This window comes from Paramisgurnus dabryanus, chromosome 5 (genome assembly GCF_030506205.2).
Source record: "Paramisgurnus dabryanus chromosome 5, PD_genome_1.1, whole genome shotgun sequence".
NCBI classification, from domain to species: Eukaryota; Metazoa; Chordata; class Actinopteri; order Cypriniformes; family Cobitidae; genus Paramisgurnus; species Paramisgurnus dabryanus.
This window is the reverse complement of record NC_133341.1, coordinates 10,208,011-10,232,500: the sequence shown is the minus strand read 5'-3', so window position 1 is coordinate 10,232,500 and position 24,490 is coordinate 10,208,011. Positions and strand designations below refer to the sequence as shown.

At 38.4% G+C, this 24,490-nt stretch overlaps 2 protein-coding genes across 4 annotated transcripts in view; both read right to left on the bottom strand.

The window, feature by feature from the left end:
- bdp1 (BDP1 general transcription factor IIIB subunit) overlaps positions 1-14,386 on the bottom strand; it is a 30,968-nt gene extending 16,582 nt beyond the window's left edge. The window contains exons 1-20 of the mRNA XM_065267063.2: positions 14,256-14,386; positions 13,583-13,831; positions 12,147-12,702; positions 11,852-11,958; positions 11,662-11,718; positions 11,299-11,421; positions 9,817-9,947; positions 9,573-9,667; positions 9,327-9,381; positions 7,935-8,060; positions 5,538-5,792; positions 5,199-5,384; positions 4,894-5,055; positions 4,727-4,802; positions 4,455-4,629; positions 2,235-2,302; positions 1,883-2,138; positions 657-690; positions 254-396; positions 70-163 (exon numbers count right to left, since the gene is read on the bottom strand). Coding sequence (XP_065123135.2) covers positions 70-163; positions 254-396; positions 657-690; positions 1,883-2,138; positions 2,235-2,302; positions 4,455-4,629; positions 4,727-4,802; positions 4,894-5,055; positions 5,199-5,384; positions 5,538-5,792; positions 7,935-8,060; positions 9,327-9,381; positions 9,573-9,667; positions 9,817-9,947; positions 11,299-11,421; positions 11,662-11,718; positions 11,852-11,958; positions 12,147-12,702; positions 13,583-13,818 — 2,935 coding nt within the window. The 5' untranslated portion in view covers positions 13,819-13,831; positions 14,256-14,386. The remainder of the gene's footprint in view (positions 1-69; positions 164-253; positions 397-656; positions 691-1,882; positions 2,139-2,234; positions 2,303-4,454; positions 4,630-4,726; positions 4,803-4,893; positions 5,056-5,198; positions 5,385-5,537; positions 5,793-7,934; positions 8,061-9,326; positions 9,382-9,572; positions 9,668-9,816; positions 9,948-11,298; positions 11,422-11,661; positions 11,719-11,851; positions 11,959-12,146; positions 12,703-13,582; positions 13,832-14,255) is intronic.
- Positions 14,387-15,686: 1,300 nt separating this feature from the next.
- LOC135748884 (disabled homolog 2) overlaps positions 15,687-24,490 on the bottom strand; it is a 43,711-nt gene continuing 34,907 nt past the window's right edge. For all 3 annotated transcript variants that reach the window (XM_065267188.2, XM_065267186.2, XM_073814621.1), the window contains 5 exons: positions 22,418-23,032; positions 20,799-20,946; positions 19,973-20,473; positions 17,898-17,977; positions 15,687-17,754 (listed from right to left, as the gene is read on the bottom strand). In XM_065267188.2, the coding sequence (XP_065123260.2) occupies positions 17,686-17,754; positions 17,898-17,977; positions 19,973-20,473; positions 20,799-20,946; positions 22,418-23,032 (1,413 nt within the window). In that variant the 3' untranslated portion in view covers positions 15,687-17,685. The remainder of the gene's footprint in view (positions 17,755-17,897; positions 17,978-19,972; positions 20,474-20,798; positions 20,947-22,417; positions 23,033-24,490) is intronic.

Here is a 24,490-nt window from a genome sequence, read left to right as displayed (position 1 = left end):
TAACATGAGATTAGCAGAAACAGTGTGTGTTATGCGACCTTCAAATATTTAATTAAGTATCACTTTTACCAGATTCCTTAATTTCTGGATGTAGCATGACCCTCTCTTCTAGAGAAATACCAGATGAGCTCTTCTCCTCAGGACCATCCATATCCTCTTCCACCTGTACATTAAGTAAAAAAAAATTCAGTCAGTGGTTGCTCTGTGCTGGATTGTTCCATCATATTAAAAGATCATGAGGCTTTTTTCTTACATGGACAGTGCTGGCTTTGTTAGATACTGCATCTAGCTGATTTTTAGAGGTTGTTGAATTGTCTTCAGTAGTTTTTGTGTCATCCATGAGGTAACTGTTTACTTCCTTATGAGACATTGACTCAACTGGGCTCAGCGTCTGACCTGAGGTAAAATTTAGGAGCATTAATCCATTTTCAACAGCAATTAGCTCTGGTTGCAGTCCAACATCAGACGTCAGTGTTGGAGTTTATTATTAAAAGACTCTTAATAATGCAAACCCATTTGCATCAAAATACCCTTCATTCATAGAGTCTAATTCATCTCACTGTTATGCAAAAAGCATAGAAAACACACCGGTCACTAAAATAAATGAATAAAAGGTAAATATATGCCCATAGATATAAACACAAAAGTTGACCTACCATTTACTTTGGTCAAATGATGCACATTCAAATCCTAAGGCAAAGACAGAAAGGTCATTAACAATATCTACAAACAAATATTATCAACATGAAAAAGAATGTCACTTCTTTTTGTCTGTTTATGACATTTTCATAACCATGTCTGAGCTATGATGAGTAATGACTATGTGTTAAAATAAAAACACACAAAATGCACAGAGAAATTTAAAGGTGCATTGCAACTTTTCTTGACAAAAATGCTATGTAATATAAATAACCATATTGTCAGTGGTGTATAAAGACCTTACATAATGAACCGTATTGTTTTATTACCTTAAAATGAGCCATTTTTATCTACATACACTGCGGGTCTCCTTATATGGTCAAACTGTTCTCTAGAGAGCATTTTGTCACTACATTGTCTCAGAATATGCCGTGTTTGTCATGTGACTGCTACAGTAGCTTAAAGGAAAACACCACCATTTTTCAATATTTTACTATGTTCTTACCTCAACTTAAACGGATTAATACATACCTTTTTTTTCAATGCCAGCACTTAATCTTTGTACAGCGCGTGATGAATGTGTTAGCATTTAGCCTAGCCCTATTCAATCATTAGGATCCAAACAGGGATGAATTTAGAAGCCACCAAACACTTCCATGTCTTCCCCATCTAAAGACTGTTACATGAATAGTTACACAAGTAACTATAAAAAATAAAATGTGGCGATTTGTTTAGCCGGATAAAAAATTAGAACTATAGTGTATGGCGGAAGAGCATTTAGTTTGTAGCACTTCGACTTTGGCACGCAGTAACATCATCACTCCTGACTACTCCCTCTCTCCTTCAAACTTCTGTCAACATTACTGTGCCTGAGGTAGAAGTGCTGCAAACTTAGGATCCCTGTTTGGATCCCAAGGAATGAATGGAGCTATGCTATGCTAACACATTCACAAAGCACTGTACGAAGAAGAAGTGTACGCAGTGAAAAAAGGTAGGCATGTATTAATTCGTCAAATTGAGGTAAAGAACATAGTAAAATATTGAAAAACGGTGGTGTTTTCCTTTAACTATGTGTTTCAGAAGGGAGGAGTAAGCTGTGGACTGAGCCATTGGTTGCAATTTACAGTCTCACAGCTAGATGCCCAAAAATGTACCCACTGGTCCTTTAACTGGCAACACAGGGACAACAGATATCATATGTACAAAATTGTCGTAGACAATTGTTGTAATTCATCTATTTTACCTCCTCGTGCTGATATGCTGCTTTATATTCTTGGATGTCCTCCTTACAGGACAAGGCCTCCATTGTCATATCCTCTGCTGATGTATCCGACTCTAAACCAGTCTGATAGTCCTCAATCTCTCCCCCCACTCCTTCTAAAGCAGTAAGATTACGTTTGACCTTCTCTGCTCTCATCTGCCGACCAGGAGAGTCCTGTAGGCTCTGTGAGGTCTGTGGCTGGTCTGGACTTTCAGACCATTCACGTGTCTTTATAAGCCTGCAATTTATATCACAAAACAAAAGCATTTATTGAAGCAATGAAAGCGATCACGACAAGTAAGGTAATGCGCTAAAATAATGAACTATGATTTACCTTGGAGGAGTTCTCTCCAAAACAACAACTGCCTGTTTCTGGAGCTGACTTTCAGCAAGACTGTTGAGCTATAAGAATTCAAATAAATAATATTTCAGGATAATCATTAGTAACTGTGATATCATCAGGTCTGGATAATGTTAACTATTCACAAGACAATTGCAATCATTTTGCCTAATATATGAATAGTTTGGTCCCAAAACGCAATAAATCCATTTTGACTAATTTCGGTAAAAACGTGTTTTTAATACCTAGAGAGTGACGATATGAAAACCACTATTTTCTGTTACAAACTTTCACATAGCATCTTTAGGTTATAAAAACATAAAAAATTCAAATCCATAATTTGATATTCAAATCCGCGCCGAGCGGGTTCCGCTATCTGATCCTCGTGCACAAGCAGCCCGCCTGCTGCCGAATATGACCGCTGATGATGATGTGGAAGCCTTCCTGCAGGTCTTTGAAAACACCGCCCAATGTGAGGTATGGCCCGAAGAAGATTTGGCACGGGCACTGGCACCCCTCCCCACCGGAGAAGCCCAACGGGCTTATTTCACGCTTCCCCTGGCGATCGCCGAAAATTACACTGAAGTTAAGCGGGAAATTTTGGCGAGGCTTGGCCTCTCACCTGTCTGCGCCGCCTAACAGTTCCACGAATGGAAGTTCAAAAGCCAACCCGTGCACACGCAGCGGAGCTCAACCGCATCGCTCAACACTGGCTATTGGATGGGAACCCCACCGCAGCACAGGTAGCGGAACGAGTGGTCGACGACCGCCTCCTCCACGCTCTACCCCGTGCTCATCGACAAGCGGTTGGGATGAGCAACCTACCAACACCCTGGAACTTGTGGAGGCGATCGAACTGGCGGATGCTGTCCATCAACGAGAGGCCGGGACCGACCGCCGCCGTTCCCCCGGAGGGTCGTCCAGAAGCAACGTCCACTTGAAGGCAGCCCGCGACCAGTCAGCAGGCTGTGAGATGAGCCTATGCCCAGCGCTGAACCACCATCACCCCCGCGAGCATGGCTGGCAGGTTGCATTGCCACCAGCATGTACCATTGGGAGCCCCCCAAACAGATGTGATGGTGGAAGGGAGACACTTCCGGGCCCTACTGGACTCAGGCAGTGCGGTCACCCTCATCCAGTCGCGGTTGTGCACCCCCCAAAGCGGCCACAAAAACTTTCTACCGATTACCTGTGTGCATGGAGACACTCGCCAAGTACCGGCCCGTAGAGTCACCATCTCATCACCCCAAGGCAGCTGGCCGGTGGAGGCTGGCCTGGTGAAGGACCTGCCAGTGGCCGTTTTGCTTGGAAGAGATTGGCCCGGCTTCGACAGACTGCTCACCGCCGCTACTCAGCCTGCCAGCCCAGAGGGGAACCGTCAAAGATGAAGATGGCTTCGTGAACCCCGCCACCATCTGGCCCTGCATCCGCTTCCACTGGCCGGGCCTGGAGGCTGAAGTAAAGCGGTTCTGCCAAGCCTGCCCGACCTGTCAAGCTACGTCGCCCAAGACCCCTCCCCCCAGCCCGCTCACCCAGCTGCCTATCATCGAGGTGCCCTTCGAGCGGATTGGAATGGACATAGTGGGCCCATTGCCAAAGTGTGCCCGCGTACACGAGCACATCCCGGTTATTGTTGACTACGCCACCCGAGAGGCAGTCCCCCTGCGTAAGGCCACTGCGAAGTCCATTGCCCAGGAGCTGTTTCTGCTGGCCAGCCGAGTCGGCCTCCCCTCGGAAATCCTGACTGACCAGGGAACCCCGTTCATGTCCCGGCTAATGGCAGACCTCTGCAGGCTGTTGCAGGTGAAGCACTTGAGGATCACCTGGGGTCAATTTGTTCGCATGAGAGAAGCTTGATGCTGTTGGGAGAACAAGCAACCAGCATTTTCCCATCTCCCGAGTGCCTCTCGCATAGATTATTAAATGTTGAGACTTACGTTTCTTTCCCGTCACAGAAAACCCCCACGATTTATCAATGCCATCAAAGTATTATTTTGTTTTTGTCTGTTTGTTGATCACGAAGTACAAGATGAGGAAAACTAGGACTCAGTGTGTGTATTCAACGTGCCGCCATTGTTGTTTGGCGGTAACTCAAAAAAAAAGAAAAGCCGTTTATCATGTTTTGGAACCAAACTCTTCATATATATCCCTACACAATATTTCATTTATTATTTTAAATTAATAGCCTCATCATTTTACCTTATAGTATCATACCTCATTCTCAGTTTCTACACAGTTCTCATCCTGAGCCTCATCCTCCACTTGTGCCTTTGGCTCAGAGCATTTTTTGCCTTTTCTTTTGGGCAAATTTGGCAGAGGCCTCTTAGACCTTTTTGAAGACTTTTGTTGAATCTCCTCCTGAGTGGTTGTTTGTGAAGTGAGCTCCTCCCTGATACATTACGAGTCAAAAATGTGTAATTAGAAGACTGAGATCTTGACTACTAAAAGGAAATCCTCTTATCTGATCTGGGGAGGAGAAAACATACCCCTGATCCTCTTCAGCATCGGGGCCTGCTGTTGAGACTTCATCCACAGCATCTAGTTCATCTTCTCCAGCACACTCTGTGGATGAATTTTGCAAAGTTATATTAAAAGAAATGTCAAATTTAGTGTTGTGCCTCAATTTTTAGCATTACAGACAAAAAAAACCAACCTTCTGGAGACTTTTTGCTCTTTTTAGTTTTCTGTTTTCCTTTCGCAGGCTTCTCTTTACACTTTTTGGAGCGCTTGCATGTCTCAGATGGATCAGCAGATCTGTGCTCCGTACCTGCCAGATCATTTTCTCCATCAATATTAACAGCGTCTTCTTCCTGTACTGTAAAATGTTCAAATAATATTAAGAAATTATCAATAATCATCAACAAATACTATTTTTACATATTAAAGTGCACCTCTGTATTCAAATTTTCCAGGGAAATCTAAGCTAGTATAAACTTATAAGAATAGTAAAACAGAAACCTTCAACTAATTCTTTTTTCCTTTTTGTTTTCCGTTTCTCTTCTGGCTCTTCTTCACACTTCTTCTCTTCACTCTTTCCTGAACGTTTGCGTTTCTTTTTTGATACTGTCATCAATGATGGATCTTCATTCTCAGCGTTCACAGACTCATCCTCTACGTGCAAACTCTCACTTTCTTTACCTTCATCTGAGCATATACAAAAAGATCAATATGGGTCTAAAAACAGGCATTTTACAAATACAGTAAAAGACCAACATCTGACTGCAGAAAAAGTTAAATTAGGAGTATTGATGCTCACACATATTAAACGGGTAGTGATAAAAACAAAAGATTTTTCACCTAGTTTTAATTTCTTCTTCTTCTGATTCTTTGATGGCTTGGGTGTTTTCTCACATGACGATGGTTTGGGCTCTGTGTTTCTTTTGCGCTTACACTTCTTGCTGGTACTTGAAGTAATATCAGACCCCTTCACGTTACTACTGTCCTCATTCTCCTTTTCTAAATCGAGAAAAGATCTATCTCCAGTGTCCAATTCATCATTGTCAATATCATCATCGATGTTGCCATCCTTATGCTTTTTGGATTTTTTACCACCTGAAGAACATTTGTTTAGAGTAAACATAATATAATAACAGCCTCATATGAAAAAACGATTCATTATAACAATTAAGGCAGTGGATCTCAAACTTTCAACCCCCCAAAGAAAATTCATGACAAAACAATCTCAAACTTAAAATTGAAATTAAACAAAACATTAAATTATATCATGAATAACTGTTGATTGGTAGCACGGGTGACCATATGTGCCATTCTTCCCTGACGTGTCCTGGCCAGGACTTCGAGTGTGTCTTCCGGAAGTCATATTTGTCGATCACATACGTCATTGAGGTTTATTATTTCAGGTTTATTATTTACATTTTAAGGTAAGAATGAATCTACAATTGTATGTCTTATGTTTTTAACTGAAATGTGAGAACCTTGATGACGTATGTATCGACAAACTTCCAGAAGACGCACCCGAAATCCTGGCCAGGACGCGTCTGGGTAGAATGGCACGTATGGTAAACCTATTGGTAGCTATATTTTTCTAAAGTTTGATTATACAGTAGGGCTGCACGATTAATCGTTTTTAAACCGAAATCGCGATGTGAATGGATGCGATTTTTGAATCGCAAGAGATGCGATTATTTCGATTCAAAACTATCAAATATAACAATCATCTAGTACGCAGTTTTTGACAGTTCGCTTCATGCGCATTTTACATTTGATGCAGTTTAAACCAATAGAGTGCATTAACACTGAGGTGCTGACTACACGTCAGATAACGTCATTTGGAAAACATGAGCGAGCAGCAGTTCAACTCCTCAACAAAGTGTACGGCCATATGATTTCCGCGATGCGGAAAACACGGACAGAATCGCGAAATGCATACAAATGGAATTAACTGCACAACGCGGAATGTCATGAAGTTGTCAGATTTTGGATTCAGTCATTTTTAAAACCCATTATAACTCATTAACCGGCAAATGAAAGGACAGAAATGCGCGAAAACATTTCCCTTTTGTGTAATGTTGGACTTAAAGAAAGGTTTATATACGTCCGTTTCTCGTCATGCATCGCAAACAATGACAGGCGCCTCATCAGACTATAAGCAGCTTTCATTAAAGCCCGGAACACAGCAGACGAAAGAGGTACATTATACTTTCTTGCACGCGCACATCTGCACCGCTTTGAATATTTACAGGCACTAGGGTTCATGAAGCGCGCACACAGAGAGCAGTCAGCACACGCGTGATCACTAAACTTAAGTTTTCTTTCTCGTCTAAGTGGACATAAACAGCTGGATGTTTATCAGTATATTGAAGCAGAGCAGTTTTAAAGCTGTCTTGTGTCTTAAAGTGACAGTAACCTGGTGCTTTCTGTGTCAGAAATGTTTATTACACACCAAAAATTAAAATCACTCCTTACTCTTAACTGAACAAGCTTCTGCAGCTCCACATTTAAAATCATACAGTGAGGACTGTGCAGTGTTTTATTTGTATTTTTTGCTTATGTTAAATCATAGATTCTAATAACTAATATATTTACATTTATTACAGATGCCTGAAAAGTAAAACAAGATGAGTATAGTCTTATGATTAAAAGAAAAAACTAAACATTTGCTTGTCAGAAGCATTGTTTTAGTGACAGCCAAAATACATTGGCCTATATGTTATTTTAAATAAAACTTTCAATACATTTTTGTTAAAGTGTATTTTAATGTTCTTAGATAAAAAAAAATTGTGTCTGCAAAAGAGCAAAGTCCTGCAGAGAACTTGGTACAATGTTTAAGAGGTTTTAAATAAACAGTAGCACAGCATCTTTCTTTGGTGCTATTAAAACCACCACAACAAACCTGGATGTAGCTCTTTTATTATATACTAATGAATCGCACTTTAAATCGCGAATCGCAATTTTGATAAGAAAAATCGCAATTAGATTTTTTCTCTGAATCGTGCAGCCCTATTATACAGAATAATAAATGAATGCCCCCTGGCACCATCTCATGTCCCCCAGTTTGGAAACCACTGAATTAAAGAATAACTGATGACAGACCATTGATTTAAAGATAAATAATAAATACAGGTGGAAACAGTCCAAATTATTTCAAATTTTTTGTTACCAATGTTCATGTGTATAACTACTCTTTATTCAATGGTTAAAGCATCTTTTAAAGAACTTAGGCCAGCGCATTACCTTTTCCTTTCTTTCCTTTATTGGCTTTAACAACCAGCTTTATCGATTTGCCTTTATCTTTGTCTTTTTCCAAGATCCTCTTCAGCAGGAAACTGAAAAACTCCTGGTCAAATGGCCGCTTGTTTCCTAAATTAAATGCCACAGCAATGACTTAAAGGAACATGGCGACTTTTTGGGTCTTTAGCTTATGGCGCTTTTCCATTGCATAGTACCCCACGGTTTAGTTTAGTTTGGGTCGGGTCAGCTCACCTCACTTTGGCGTGGTTAGCTTTTCCATCGAGTTTAGTATCACTTCGTAGTGTGAGGGATTATAGGCGTGTCGTTATATTTGCACTGCATAATGCTGTGACATCATACAAGTGAGTGCGCCGTTGTACATTCCCATTACATTCATTTATTTCTCAGTCCGCCACAAAATTAAAATTGGCCACCACAAATAGATGTTTGCACATCGCGTTTATCACTACCTCGGTCTCACATGACACTTTTTGTTCAAACACCGGTGGCGTCATTCGACGGCGCTCCGTTGAGCCTCATTGAAGTTGCATTTAAGCATATATATGCGAACGTGCGGGTCGCAAATGTTCCGCCACAAACTGCAAGAATGGAAAAAACTGTTATTCTGTCAGACCAATCAGTGATCTACAGTGTTTTCGCGTCACGTTTGGTATCAGCTCGGATCGCTTGGAACCCCAACTGAGGCGGTACGAAAAAAAGTATCGGGTACCACGTTGTGCACCTAATGGAAAAGCTCCTAAAAGTAAGCTGACCCGACCCAAACTAAATCAAACCGTGGGGTACTGTGCAATGGAAAAGCGCCATTAGTGCGTGCCGAGATTCTGTCTGACGCACCCACCGCTAGCCTAGCTTAGCACAGAGACTGGAAGTAAATGGCTCCAGCTAGCATACTGCTCCCAACATAACACCAACATTTTCCCATTTATATGTTGTGATTTGTATAGTCACAGCATGTACAAATAAAAAAAATCATATGAGACACAGACATCTTTTTACCGTATACATACTAGGAACTCAGAAAGCGAAGCACTGCTACTTGGGAGGAGTAATTAGCTCGGAGCACCTGAGAAGCCCCGTGGTGAGGAGCAGAGAGTTCGCGCAAGTGTTGTGCTAATCACCAAGTAGCAGTGCTTCACCTTCTGAGAATATAGTTCCCAGTATACAGTTTACTTCCAGTCTTTGTGCTAAGCTAGGCTAGCGGTGGGTGCAACAGAGAGAGTTACAGCACGCATGAATAATGAAAAAGGCATGTATGGACTTTGGGGGATACGGTGAATAAGCTAAAGTCCCAAAAAGTCGTTGTGTTCCTTAAAAGTAGATATTTACCAATAACTCGTCACAGATGCATGTGGCCAGAAGGTACAAATGACTTACTGAATGCTTTATCCACTCGCCATGCATTTGTTTTCTCCTCCTTCTTGAACTTACTCTGCCAAAGCAAAGGGAAAAGACAATAAAACAAGTTTAAATTCTAGTCTAACACCTAATGTAACACATTTATTATGTAATACAATATAATGCACTATTCATAATGTTACACGTAATGTGTGGTACACCTTCACCCAGGATTACAGCATAAACAATCTCTATTCGCCGAATAAAGAAATGATAGGCTAGTACCTTTATTTCAGCTCTGGTTCGGTGAGTTAACAGCTGAGCCATCATGGAGAAGTCTGTTCCCACCATGCTGATGGCCAGATAAAACATATCTGTCTCTAAAACACAAACACACACAATTGCTTTAAATGAACAAATTTACATAAAAAAGAAAATTGTTACCATTTATATATAAATTTTTTTTAAACATCCTGGCCACAATATTAACATTTAATAGTCAGTCTAATAGTTAATGTAATAGTCATACCTCGAACAGACCAGCACTTCACATGGCTATACTTTCTGAAGCTCATGTATGTTGTAGTACTGCCCCTCTCAAACAGTGGAGTTGCATTCTCTACAACTGTATCAGATGTCCTCTGGACACGCACTGTCAAACTGATCACAACACACATCAGTTATTAATTGTCAACAAATATGCACATAAGATTATGTGGTCAAACGTATGACAAATTCATTGTACTACTGCCATGCTAGAAGGTCATGTTTTATGTCATCTTTAGGTTAAATCTATGTGATAACCATGACATTTGTGTGTTAGCAACAATTATATGTAAATGATTGTTGACAAATTGATTTAACAAGATAATGCCAAAGGACTAATGCACATTCAGCCAGTTATAATGAGGTTCTTGGTCTCACCCTAGCCTGAATGGGTTTATTTTGTGATAATGAAAACATTATCTTACTAAACATTATCTTGCGGCTACTCTCCACGCAAATATTTAACTTACATCAAAATATTGTTTTGAGATGGATTATTTTATTAGTAATGTATTACATGAAAACGCACAGGTAAGGTGGCATTGTGGTCCAATTTCACCTATTTTTGATACTGCAGTAGTAAGAACCTATCTTACCAATTGATGGTGCAATTGACCAATCTTAATAGTGTATTGCAGATATAAGAGCCAGATAATCTCTTAATGAGATCTGATCTGATCAAGATCTACATCTTAGAATAATGAGTAGAGGACATGAAAGCAAGCGGGACAGAAGAGCCATAATTAAATAAACCCCTTAAAGGGACATTCCACCTTTTTGAAAATATGCTCATTTTCCAGCTCCCCTAGAGTTAAACATTTGAATCTTACCGTTTTGGAATCCATTCTCTGATCTCTGTGTCTGGTGCTAGCACTCTTAGCATAGCTTAGCACAATCCATTGAATCTGATTAGACCATTAGCATCGCGCTAAAAGAACCAAATCGTTTTGATATTTTTCCTATTTAAAACTTGACTCTTCTGTAGTTACATCATGTACTAAGAAAATAAAAAGTTGCAATTTTCTAGGCAGATATGGCTAGGAACTATACTCTCAAACTGGCGTAATAATCAAGGACTTTGCTGCTGTGACATGGCTGCAGCAGGTGTAGTGATATTACGCACTGCCCGAAAATAGTCCCCTGCTATTGAAGTAACTATGTTTGGGCAGTGCATAATATCACTACAGTGCAAAATATCGAAACTCTTTGGTTATTTTTTAGCGCGATGCTAATGGTCTAATCAGATTCAATTGGATTGTGCTAAGCTATGTTAAAAGTGCTAGCACCAGACCAGAAGATCAGCTGAATGGATTCCAAAACGGTAAGAATTAAATGTTTAACTCTAGGGGAGCTGGAAAATGAGCATATTTTCAAAGAAAGTGGAGTGTCCCTTTAAAGGTGCAATGTGGGTTTTTAGCGACATCTAGTGTGTGAGATTGCAACCAACATGGTCACCATCCTATACCTGTCTTCATCTAAAATCAGTGAGCCATCCTCTGCCACCCTGACTTTGGGAACCATCAACTCATCTTCACCATCATCATCATCATCATCTTCTTGCTCTGCTTCTGCAATCTTTGTTGGCACCCTGAGACAACAAAACACCTATAAGACATGCTCAACAAGACAAAAAAACATTTTCGTTCTAGTGTATAATAAAATTCAGGTCTAAACAATATGGTTTGTTAAAATAATGGGTCAATGGATTCCTAAGAGCAACTATTACAGACGTTTTAGACCATTTATTGCGTTACAAAGCATACAAATCAGATATGCATGCTTTAATATCATGTATACAGTAATACAATATTTTACTTATTTTACTTACTTGGGTGATGGTGGTACAATGGTCTCTGCAGGAGTCTGCTCCATGGAAAGGGAGGACCTGTTTATTTAGTTGCATTCAAATTATTAAATATGCTTCTTTAATATAACAACATTTATAAAATATATTTTATATTATTATTATTATTATTAATATATTATTTCATAATGTAGGGTAAATGGTTTTAACTCACTTCATAGGATTTGATTCTGGTAGATAATAAATATAATCAGCAAGGGTCATTTTGCTACGATCCACTTCTTCGCTATACTCAGATGAACTCCGTCCACTTTTCCTCTTCTTTGGAGTAGTCAAAAACAAAATATTGCATATAATAAGAATTTAAGAGTTTGACTTCACAATTAACTTTTTTCTGTCAACATCTTCCTTAAAAGAAAGTCATATGGGATTGGTACAAATAAATGATAACAGAATTTTAACATTGGGTGAACTCTCACAAGCATTTAGTGTATAGTTCAACTGCTTACCATTCTTTCTTTCCTGGTCTCCAGCTTCATTAGTTCTTTCAGTTTGAGGGCTCTTAAAACCCGCTGCTTGTCTGACATGTCCGAGTTCTTCAGGGGAGATCCTGGTCCATCACAACGTGACAACTTTACATATGGAGAGCAACTTTCCTGGGACCCAGAATCCTCATTTGGGTTTTTTAGGGGAGTTTGATCCTCTTGTTGACGTTTTATAGAAGATGGAAATTCTGGTACAGATGTTTTCTTGACATAAGGCTCGTGGCAACCAGATGGAAGATATGGCGAAGATGGAGGACTCTTGGATGTTGCAGTAGTTTGTTTATTGGTGGAATCTGAGAATGTAGAGTTTTGAGAATCATCTTTGATGATAGCAGGTGGGGTAGAGGTTTCAGGAGAAGACTTGGATGGCACTGATGGAGAAGCAGCAGCTTTGCCAGTGGATGAACGGGGAACAGAATGGATTTTGGGTCTGATCAGGTTTGGTGTGGCAGAAATCCTATTTCTCCTCTGAAGTGCTGGAGCTGCAGGTGTGCTGGCACTAGAGGGCGCTCTATCATCCCTGCAAACAACCAAATAAGCCCAACAACTGAATATGAGATGTTTTTATCACATGATTTCTAGCTTAGTGTTATATTAAACTTTAGATAAGAGACAACATCTGGCCAATCTTCTCAACATTAGCACAGTTTTCACAGATCTAACCGCTATTTTTCTAGGAACCTGTCATCTATCAAATTACACCTGATGACTTCAAATTATGCACTTTTTAACCCATAAGCATTCCTGAAAAAGGATAATAAATGCCTAAAAAAGACACAAATTGTACCTGCTGCTGTGTTGATTGCATCATAAACAGTTTACATCATTCAAATCACAAGAATTTCAGCTTTCCAAAGATATGTGACATGTTTAGCTTTTTGTTTTTGAGTTGTTGCATGTGATGAAGTTTTCTGTCAAATAATGGTGTGTCCCTCCAACAGTACACTGAAATTTTAAGGGGGTAAATTAACTTCTAGCAGTCATTCAATGCACAAAAGCAAAAACAATCCCTTCCTCTCTCATACATTGCACCGTGACACCAACAAATGTTCTGAAGTTTACAAAAATGACCTATTCTGAATCCTCCACAGCCCCCTTGTTTCTCAACAAGGCGGCCAGGGTCCATTGGGGGCCTCAGAAGATTTGCAAAGGGCCTCAAGATTACATAAAATAATTTAAAAGACCAAAAAAACTGTACAATGATGAATAGGGGGTTTCTTTAAAACAACGAAATTGTAAGTGGTGGATTTGAATATTGTTGTGTACAGTGTGTGTATGAGTGTGTGTGTGTGGGGGGGGCTAAAGTAAAAAAAAATGAGATCCAACAACAACAACATAAGTAGCCTAAGTTGATAAATAATAATAAGCTGCCATATTAAGTCAAGCCAGTGTATGCTTACGTTTTAACAGATGTTTTCTCCGAGAGACAGCTGGGAACATTTCCTGTGGACACAGCAGGCTCTATCACATCCAGGTGTGACTGTGAAGAGGGTGGTGGTCTGTCTATTTGCTCCCCTTTAATGGTTTGTGGGGTGTTGTCAACAGACTCTTGAGAAGTCTTGTTTTCTGCTGTAGGGCCCACAGCTCGACCCCCTGGCCTGACATTGGGTTTAATAGTAATCCTTGATCTGCGCATCCTTGTTTTGAAACTGTGGTAAAATCAAGATATACATAAACTGGAATTTAAGAACGTGGGTGAGGGTCACGTGACTAAAAGTTGGGCTAGGAATAACTACGACCATAACACCACCTCACATATTTGACAGATACAGCAGAACAGATCAACTGTGTATTTTAACTTTATAATGTGGTTTTAATATTATCAAATGGGTGTTGGCTGAAGGGGGGGTCATGTATTTAATGATTATTGTAGCCCTGTAAATTATGGGCACGTGTATTTTGGTCGTTTAGCTAACTATACATCTCATTCTACCATGAATTCGACAGGCGCCTCAAATGCATGCATGCTACTGTCCGGCTGTCTACATTGAATTCCTATTGGCTGCTGATACAGAAATTACAAGCGATAAAACGGTAAACACGTAATGACAACAGATAAGTATCTTGTCTTACTTCAATTCCAACGCTTTTGTAACCCTTTCACTGTGATTGGGAAGTTTAAAGTTGTGTTTATGCCTGCCGCATGGTACCACTGCAATAAGTACACTTCAGACCGGCCGGTGTTAACTGCACGCCGCTCTTGAGTCAGCGCTTTAAACGAACAGCATTGTGGGTATTGTAGTTTTACCAAAACTTCCGTTAGCCACGTTAAACGGGCTAATAAACTTCACTTCCCAGCAACTTCAAAAAGTCAGCTGTGATTGGTAGTACGCACGTGGAGCAACACGTTAATGTAGACAGCTATTAAATAAACAAGCTGACAAATAACAGTTTATAAGAATGACTGTAACACGTTTCTTTTATTAATTTGGTTTAGTGTTTAAATTAACAAAGAGATGTCATAATTAACCTTCAGAGTTCTCAGTGACTATATTTGGATAGTCTACTAACTGCTGTTACTATTTTTGAACACTAGCCAGTGGTTCTCAAACTTTTTGACTGTGTGGCCCCATATGGTGCATCCATTTGTGCCTCTCCCCCAAAGAAAATGTAGGACATAACATAACTTAAATGAATTAAGGTCTTGAATTAAACAAAACATATTAAAAAATACAATTTAGTGATGTTGGTTAGTAGCCTTATTTTTCTGAGGTTTAATTACACTGAATTTATTAAAAATTAATATATATTATAAAATGTCATAAAACTAGGCCCCCTGGCAAAATTATGCCCCCCCCCCCAGTTTGAGAACCACTGGCCTATGTACATGTTCTGCATGAATGGTATAGGTATGCCTTTATATTAATTACATTCAAGGCTGGATGAATAATCAGGTCCTTTTTGTTTATACCTCAATTATTATTATTTTATTTTATTTCATTATTATAATTAGATTAAGATATCTTTAAACAAAATGAATAAACAAACAGTTTTATTTCTGAGATAATATCTGGATCACCATTTAATAATAGATAGTATGCAGCATATAGCCTACTTACTGTGCAGTACTTTGCAGGAATAATTCACCCAAAAATTAAATTTCTGTCATCATTTACTCATCTTTGTGTTGTTCTAAACCTGTATGAGTTTCTTTATTCTGTTGAACACAAAAAAAGATATTTTACTAAACCAAGTCGAGGGCACCCATTGACTTACATAGTATGTTTTTCCTACTATAGAAGTCAATGTGTACCAACAGCTGTATGGTTACCGTCATTTATCAAAATATCTTCTTTTGGGTTCAACACAATAAAGAAACTCATACAGGTTTGGAACGGGTAAGTAAATGATGGCATTTTTTTGTGAACTATCCCTTTAATATTTCATTACAAAACATCTTTAATTGTATTACTTCAGTTAGGGTGCATGAAAACCAAACTTGTGCCCTGATGGTTGGTGTTCAGAATAAAAAAAAAAAACACAAGACATGTAAGAAACAAATCATTAAACCAGTCATCACTTTATTGTGAAGTAGACCTAACTGGTCTGTACTTGAATACAAAGCTTGTAAAAGATAAATAGGACAATTCTGAATCTATTTAACTAAAATTCCAGTTTATTGCAGTGACTACAATTTAAACACCTTAACGCAAGGTAGAGATGGCATAGTGCATAACAGAGCAGATAGATATTTATATATGTACACACATATAATTCACAACATCCAGTACAGTACACATTCAGTGATCTTTCAAGGTTTTCACTGTTTAGACAAAACCATATGTTTGCCTACTTAATTTACCTGGGGGGGATTACTTACCCACCTATGAAAACAAAAATGTCATTGCTCTTGATAGAGACATCGATAAACTTTATAACAGTTATCACCTTAATGACTTTTGATGATCATGAATAACATAAAATTACACAGCATCACCTAAACCCCAGGATGTAGCATTTGTGTGTTTAATACAGAAATCATTATATTGTTTTTCATGTGTTTAAAGACGCTTTCATCGGACGCACACGCATTGTTGCGGTTGCACCTCTGGACGGAACTTAACTTCCGGTGTGTTTCTCTAATGCTCTGGCTATTGGCTAAACTGAACTCTGGAAAAAATACAGCAAATGTTTTGGTTTCCTAAAGATGAGGCGAGACAGCGATCATGGATCACCGCTATGTGAAGGAAGGTTTGGTAGCCGATCTGTAGGTAACATTGTATACAAACATTTCACACAGTAACGTAACTCAGTGTAGTTTTTGATAGGCTTTAGCTATTATTTGAACTAAGGTCATCTCCATGTTGTTTATTTTGTTTGTTATCAGAAATAATTGTTTTTGATTCTTCGCAAAAGTTTAACGGAAGTTACATTTGTTCCAAGAAAGCCGTTTGTTTATGTTGTTACTGCTGAGAACGTCTATAGCTGACAACCACTGACAACATGCCAATGGTAGCAACCGAGGATCATTCCTGAAATAAAATGTAAAGACTAAATAAAAGCAAAGAACTTTAACTTAACAACCTTACATACTGTTTTAGTAAATGCTTCAAGTTCACCACCTCACAAATAACAGAACACAGAATAAAGGGCAAAGAAAATCCTCAACGGATCATGGAAAGGATTAAATGCAGGTTGATTAGAGCCACAGCTGTGTAATTAACCAGGTTCTTTCATAATGAACAGGTCACTTCAGTATGTATCATATATCATTATCAAGCAGATCATTAGCTGTAGATTGCACAGTTATTACATCATAGCATTCCTACACATATTATATACAGTACATTGTCTCTTTGCAGACCATTAGATCAGATTGGACTTTTGACATTTTCTGTGACAAACATTAAATGAGATAAAAAGCAGTAAAACAAAACAAACATAAAACAAATCTCAATCTGATACAGTTTATACCTCAGTTGTAAGTCATAGAAACGGGTCACATCCTAAAGCTTTGATAAATGTAGGATATTGAGAAGTAAACATTCAAACAAAACACTACAATTAAGGCAAAAAAGGTGTTCAAACAAGACATCAATGCATTCATCAATGCAGAATACATCATTCATAACACATAAATGCACATTTCTTTGAGTGCATTTTAGGTAGAGAAAACAAAACTGTTCTCAACCATGCTGTCATTAAAGACATTGTTGTTCTTTTCAGAATGTGCAACTGTTTATGATAAACAGGTTTAACATCAAGCCAGCACTAAGTGATGGTTTATTTCAGAGTGTCCATTACCACTACATGAATCCAAGTATATGGCTGATAAAAGGAAAAGACGACCAGACGGATGGATGCGAGTACAGAGCTAAGAGACCTGCTCTTGATAAGGATGCACTTTATTGGGAATGGTACATTAAAATGAAGGAGCTCCTGTATCCATGCAAAAATAGCTCAACGAAACATAAAGCTGTAAAAAACATCAGGGATCTTCTTCAAAAAATTTTGTTTGATCCTTACTTGGACCTACTGTATAATGGCCTTATCAAGGTGGCTATCACGCAAATGGATTTCCAAACGGAGCTTGGAAAGAGTCTAATCCCACTGCTGTGAATGGAGGAGCACTCTGTAAAGGCCAAAGAACAAGGAAAATCTAAATTGTAAAACAATGCTATTTTCTTCAGGTTTTGAGAATGAAGAACCTAAAATAATGTTGTATCATGAAATGTTTCATAATGGCTTGTGAGGATGGGAACATACTATACGTACAGTGGTGAGTACAGTTGTGCCGAACAGATCTTTTCCAAAGGAACTTTCAAATGGATTCTGACCCCCTACCTTCAGTTGCTCTGTAGGGATAGAAATATCAGTTCAAATATTCAAATTGTTAAGTTGCTAATAATAAAAAATCAATTCAAAACTCTAATAAAAGTATTGGGAATATGTGACCCTGGACCACAAAACCAGTCGTACGGGTTCTTTAAAAAAAATGGAGATTTCTACATCATCCATCCGAAAGATAAATAAATAAGACTTTCACTTGATATGGTTTGTTAAGATTTGATACGATTTGAAAATGTTTAATCTGGGTGAAAGAATCTAAATATTGAGAAAATGGCATTTTTAAAGCCCGATTTATAGTCGTGCGTAGGCTATCCGTAGCCTGTGCGTAGCTTTGCGTAACAGCGTGTCAGATCTACGCGGACCGCAAGCCCTGTAATTGGTCCACCAGAACCCCTCCCGTCAGGTAAAAAAAAACTGTGTCATAGGTATTTCCATTTGTGACGGTGAAAACAAAGATGAGCCAAGTTGAGGAGCGATTTAACTCAAACTGCATCAAAAGTCGCTGTTTATTTACTTCCATCATTGTTGGTCTTCTCAAATTATACACAACAAGTTGCTGTTTCTTCTTCGTTTGTGGGTTAACTTGCCAAGCTTCTTCTTTTCTGATGGTCGCGCTGCTACTGTGGTTACACGCGTGGATACTGCCTACCAGCGGTCTGTGCGTGTGTTTGCACGTCGACGCGGACGACGAAGCAAAAGTATAAATGAAAACTGACGCGGAACCTACACCGACCTACGCACGACTATAACGAGCCTTTAAGTTCAAAGCAATATCACTAATAATAAGGTTTGTTTTAGTGCTCTCTATTGGCTTAACGCTGTAATGACTTTGTGGACTGAATGGGGATACATAAAAACCAAACTAAACTCTTTAGAGTTATCTCGTCAATTCAGAGAAAACATTTCCCCGCCAATGATGCTTCCCTGAGGAGTTTTTAATGTAATCTATAATTCCCCTATTATCCACTAGGTGCGCTCTTACCCAATTTATTAAAAACTAAAGCATCAGCTGATTCAACAATATTATAAACTCTCTGTATGTTTTGATCTTCATTCTGAATCTGATCTCTAACAAAAGTCCTTTAAAAACACTGCAGTTATTTTAGCTTTTTGCTCAGAATTTGGTTTTTTGAAGAAACCTATCCATATTTGAGAGGGAAGATAGGATAACATTTATTTTTCCGTTTTGTTTGTTTAAAAGCAAATGGTCTGTTCTTTCATTTGTTATATTGTTATATATTTATAGAAGAAAATTTTTCCTGGAAGACAAAATCACAAAAAATGATGGCGGGCAACTGTTTTGAAAAAGAGTGGCAAGGAATGAGTGGGTAGGGAATGAAATATATTTTGATATATTTTTACAGCTGGAAATGTACAAAATATCTTCATGGAACATGGTCTTTACGTAGTATGTTAAAGGTCCCGTTCTTTCTGTGTTTTTAAAGGTTTGACTGTGTTCACAGTGCGAAATATAACATGTGTTCATCATGTTTCACATGTAAAAACAAGGTCTTTTCACACAATTTACTTATCTGTATACCGCTTTCACTGTCCTAAAATCAGGCTGATGTCTTTCTTGTTCTATGAAGTCCCTCCTTCAGAAATATATAATGAGTTCTGATTGTGTAGTTTGAGCAGCTTAGCAGAGCCGTTTGAGCCAAAGCTTGCGACTGACGGTTTCCTAGGGGCGGGGTTTAGTCAAAAACTGTTTTTTTAACGTCATTTAACGGTGAAGTAGGGGCTGTAGTCCAAACCAGCTGTTCGCTGTAGGCTTTGAAAGGCGAATTCTGATAAAGAAAATATATCCCCTGGCAGTGAACTTTGAACTTTATCATTTTGCAGGTATTAATTATGCTCTAGCAGCAACATTACACACTAACTAAAGTTTGAAAAGTGGGATCAGGAAAAACGTGACGAGAACCATGTTTTTTCTACAAATATACCTGTGCGACTTATGACTGGTTTTGTGGTCCAGGGTCACATATATGCTTCATAAATACCTTTCCTGGCTGGCACATTAGGTGGCTTAGCCATCTGGAAATTCTTAAACATGTCCTTGATGTCTCTCTTTTCCTTTTCTCCCAGAGGATCCAGGTCAACAAAAGCATTACTGTCCACCTTTGGAGCTTCTTTGGTGACTACTCCTCGAGGTGGGACCTGTGGAGGGGGACTAGAGCTTTGTTGTCCATCAGGCAATAGACTTCCAGTTGATGTAATTATGCCAGTCTGGAAGGGGTTCCTCAAGGTTGTATGCTGGGTCCAGGATCCATTTGATCCATTGGTGACTGGGGTGGTACTCCATGATGGAAGCTGCTGGGTAGGGGTGGAGGTTCCTAAAACTCCTGGAGTGGTTCCCCAGGGAGGTGCAGAAGAATTAGAGAAGATAGGTGTTTGAGGAAAAGATTGCGAGACGTTGTTTGTGCAGGGAAACATGGAAGTGAGGGACTGATTCCATGGAGATGCCACAGGATTGGGTAGTGCAGGTTGTAGAGACAACCCTTCTGTAGAAAAGACAGTGTGGATAATGTTACATATTGGGAAGAAGCACTTTTTTAGCATTCCTGTTTGACATTTTATCACCAAAAAAATGCATGAAACATTTTAGCTCTAAGAATACAAAAATCATTTATTTAAAAAGCATAAAAATATTAATCTCAACCACTTATCAAACAAACCTTGAATGTATGAACATAATGTATTCAGCTTAGCCTCAATTCTAAGTAAAAATATTCATTTAAAGATACGCATTGACATTTTGAAAGACATTTCAGGGTCCTAGAATCGCACAAATGCCAAATTATTTATTCACTCTCTCAGCTGTCTTACCAAGAGCTGTGATTGTGTCATTGGAGACGGGGCTCTTGTTGAACAGATTGACAGGGTTGACAAGGCCGTTCTCAGGTTGAGGTGACGGTGATTCTGATTGGTTCCGTGAAGCAAACAGATCTGTGCCAGGTTTTTCATTTGAGGGGGACTAGAGAAAATGAGAAAAAGCATGATCATTTCTGTAAAATGAATTATGGGCTTTATCACCACAGAAGTACCTATTTAAAATATTAACATTACGTGACTGGAAAGTCATTAGCAAATCAATCCTTACCTTTTAAGTACAAATCACTGAAGCATTAAAAATTGAGGCAAATATTGTTATAAGATCATGAGGTGGTGTTAGATAAACATGATTCTTATCAAAAGGCTTAAAGCTGAAGTATATAATTTTGCTAAATAATGTTTTCAAACATCGTATTTAAAAAAAAAAAAAAAAAAAAAAAAAATATATATATATATATATATATATATATATATATATATATATATATATATATATATATATATATATATTTATTTATTTAAAGGCAGGGTGCACGATTTTTGAGAAACACTTTGGAAAAAGGAGTTGGGCCAAGTATCAAAACAAACTTGTAGCTAATCAGCAGTAAGGGGCGTGTCTACTAGCTGACATCGTTTCCTAGGTTGCGTGTGGGGTGGGTCTATCAAAAGAAGGTCCAGATTCTATTGGGGTAGGGGCGTGTTTGTTTAGGTGATTTCAAATGTCAACATTGGCTTTCAGAGATTGTGCACCCCGCCTTTAACTCACATTACACTTGGTGTGTTGAGCTGGTCAGGATGCTTGATATAAACAGTTCTTTGTATATTAAAGGAGCATTTCACCCGTAGAAACATTGATCTTTATTGAAAGTGTGTTATATTTGTAGGTGAAATTTAACATGCATTTAGAATTTAGTGCCTATTTGACCGAGAAAATTGGTGTTTGTAGTGTCACTCCCTCAACAAAGATATTGGACTTCCTTCTTTCGATGATTCAAAATGATGATTTTTACATCATTGAAAGAAGGAAGTGCAACACTGAAATCTGTATTTGTCCTGTCTCAGCGGCAACTGAGAAAATTATGCATGACCATTCAAAAACATGTCTGGGGTTCTAACTATACAAAGCTTTATGCAAATGGGTGAGTGTCCCTTTAACATGGAATTGAATAAAAAATTAAAGAGCTCAGATGCAAAACCCTGACAGTGTGTTTGACATGTTTTCTTGTAAATGAACATTTTTTTAGACTCTTAATGGATTCTTCCAACAAATCAGTATTTCTGAATGGCTTGAGGCCGGGATTAACAGATTTGAAGTGAAAGTATTTGCTTAATGTTTAATACGTGCCGAGAGCATTCGGTTAATATCATTATCTCATTTTTGACGGAGGTGGCGGTTAGCGGCTTTTGCATCTGAACTCCTCAATTGTAACACAATGTTTACACACTTCAGCTTTAAAGAAACATGCACAGGATAAATCATCAAGAAAATTTGGAATGAAAAAACAGCTTACATGGGTCTGTGGCATAAATGTTAAAGCGTTACACTTCTAAAGCTAAATTAGAATGCATGAAGTAATATAGAGTTGCTCAAGATCACGAGTTACTTGGCTCACCTTCACACCCCTTCTTCCCCTCCCAGCTTTCGTATTGAGTGGAGGAGGGCTTATAACAACCGAATCCTTGGCTTGTTGGACAGGTGGTTCACCCATGCTTTCATTCTCATGCTTCACCCCATTTGGGACTGGCAGCGTCTTCTCAGAACCTCCCAGAAATGGATTAGGGGTCACCTTACCATTCCCATTTTGCTCATGAACTGGGTTAGTATTGTGCGTCCAGGCAGTCGCATCCACAACTCTGCCATCTAAAGGCCAATGGCAATTACTGAGTGCCTGAATGACTGTCCTGTTGGAGATCTGGTCAAACTGCTGGCCCAAGTAGTCAGAGTCACCGTTCTTAGGGCCACCATTGAAAAAGTTATAAGGAGTGTGGTTGGTTGTGGCAGGGTCTTCCCTGTTTGATTGATCATTTGTTTTGGAAAATGGGTCATCGCTGAACGGGTCATGGATAGGGGTGGGGAAGAAGTTGGGTTGAGAGGAAAAGGGGTTCTCAGGCGAGAGGTTGGATTGGGCTCTGGGGACAGAAGAAGCAGTAAAGGGGTTTCCTTTAACACAGTTTTGATTGTTGTCTATCTCAGTGGACAGATCCATCAAGAGGATGTCCTCAGATTCCTGGAAGAACATGTGAAAACAGAAAAAGAGAGAAAGAAAGAGAAAAATAAGTAATATGTTGACTGATGATAAAGTCATGTACTATTATGTGTAATGTTGTGTATATGAAGAAATGCCATGCATGAAGTAAATTAAACTCCAGAGATAGTGGCAGTGCAATGCAAACACCATGGATGTTTATGGTTTAACAGTTTACCCAAAATGTTTGTTTGCAATCTTACATTGTTATTTACACAGCTAAAATAAGTTAAAGGGTCATGAACTGAGAATTCATATTATCCTTAATCTTTTGATAGTTAAGCGGTTGTTAGACAATAAAGAAGTCCTGTAAGTTTCATTCAACACCACTGCTGAGTATATTCTCATTCCCGCGGTTTCCAACTTCACAAAAATTTAACCAATCATACTGTGATATGTAAAACTTTTACATATGTTATTATGATGTTCAAAAATGTGTTTTAACTAATAAAATTCCAGGGAGACTTTAAATAATTACAATGTGCAATTAAAATATGCAACCATGTTACCAACAACAGGGATTATGTATTTTGTGGGCGGAGCCCAACTGGTGGCAGAAAGTGACAGCCCTGCAGTAGCGGTGTAAAGTGTTGGCGTTAAACTGTGATTTTTATGGATCGGTGTTCTGTCGAAGTCTGTTCCCCCTATGTTTCCCTTAATGTAATGTTTCTTATAGCGTTCTCATCACGTTACGTTTATTTTTTAGACAGATTAAAAGTTTAAATTGTAAACGTAATGTGTGTGTATTGATCTTTATTGGTAAATCAGTTATTTTTACAGTATGAATCGCTAAAGTACATATAAAAGCAATACTATCATGCATTCTATATAATAGCATTTATTAAACATTTCATAAATTTCCTATTTCTATTAATTCTTCCTTATATTTATAGCATATTTGTTTGTTCTAAAACTATAAAACTTTTATGTTTACATATAAATTAATATGCATGGGCCTGTGTATATTAATACCACTTCACATCGTGTGTGTGTTTGTGTGTGTGCTATATATTTATATATTTATTAAGTAACATAGAAAAAAATAATAAAAAATAAAAAATTATTACATATTTAATGGTAACACTTAACTTGAAGGGGTGTGCATAAGACTGACATGACACCTTCATAATCATGACATGAAACGTGTAATGAACATGAAGGAGATTTTATGCATATTTATGACAACTGTCATTTGTTCAATTATGCAAAGATGACATTGTTTGAGATGTCTTTGTTATGACAACGTGACATAAACCAATACATCATAACTTGTCATAAATCTATGATAAACATGACATAGCAGAATAATGATCAAATTTAAGAAACTACCTAGCTTTATGGGTAAACATTACATTAACCCTTTTACTGGCGCAGCCCTTTTTGAGTGAGGGGGGTGGTGAAAAGGGGATGTACATAACTCTGGCATGTTTTTGGTCTAGA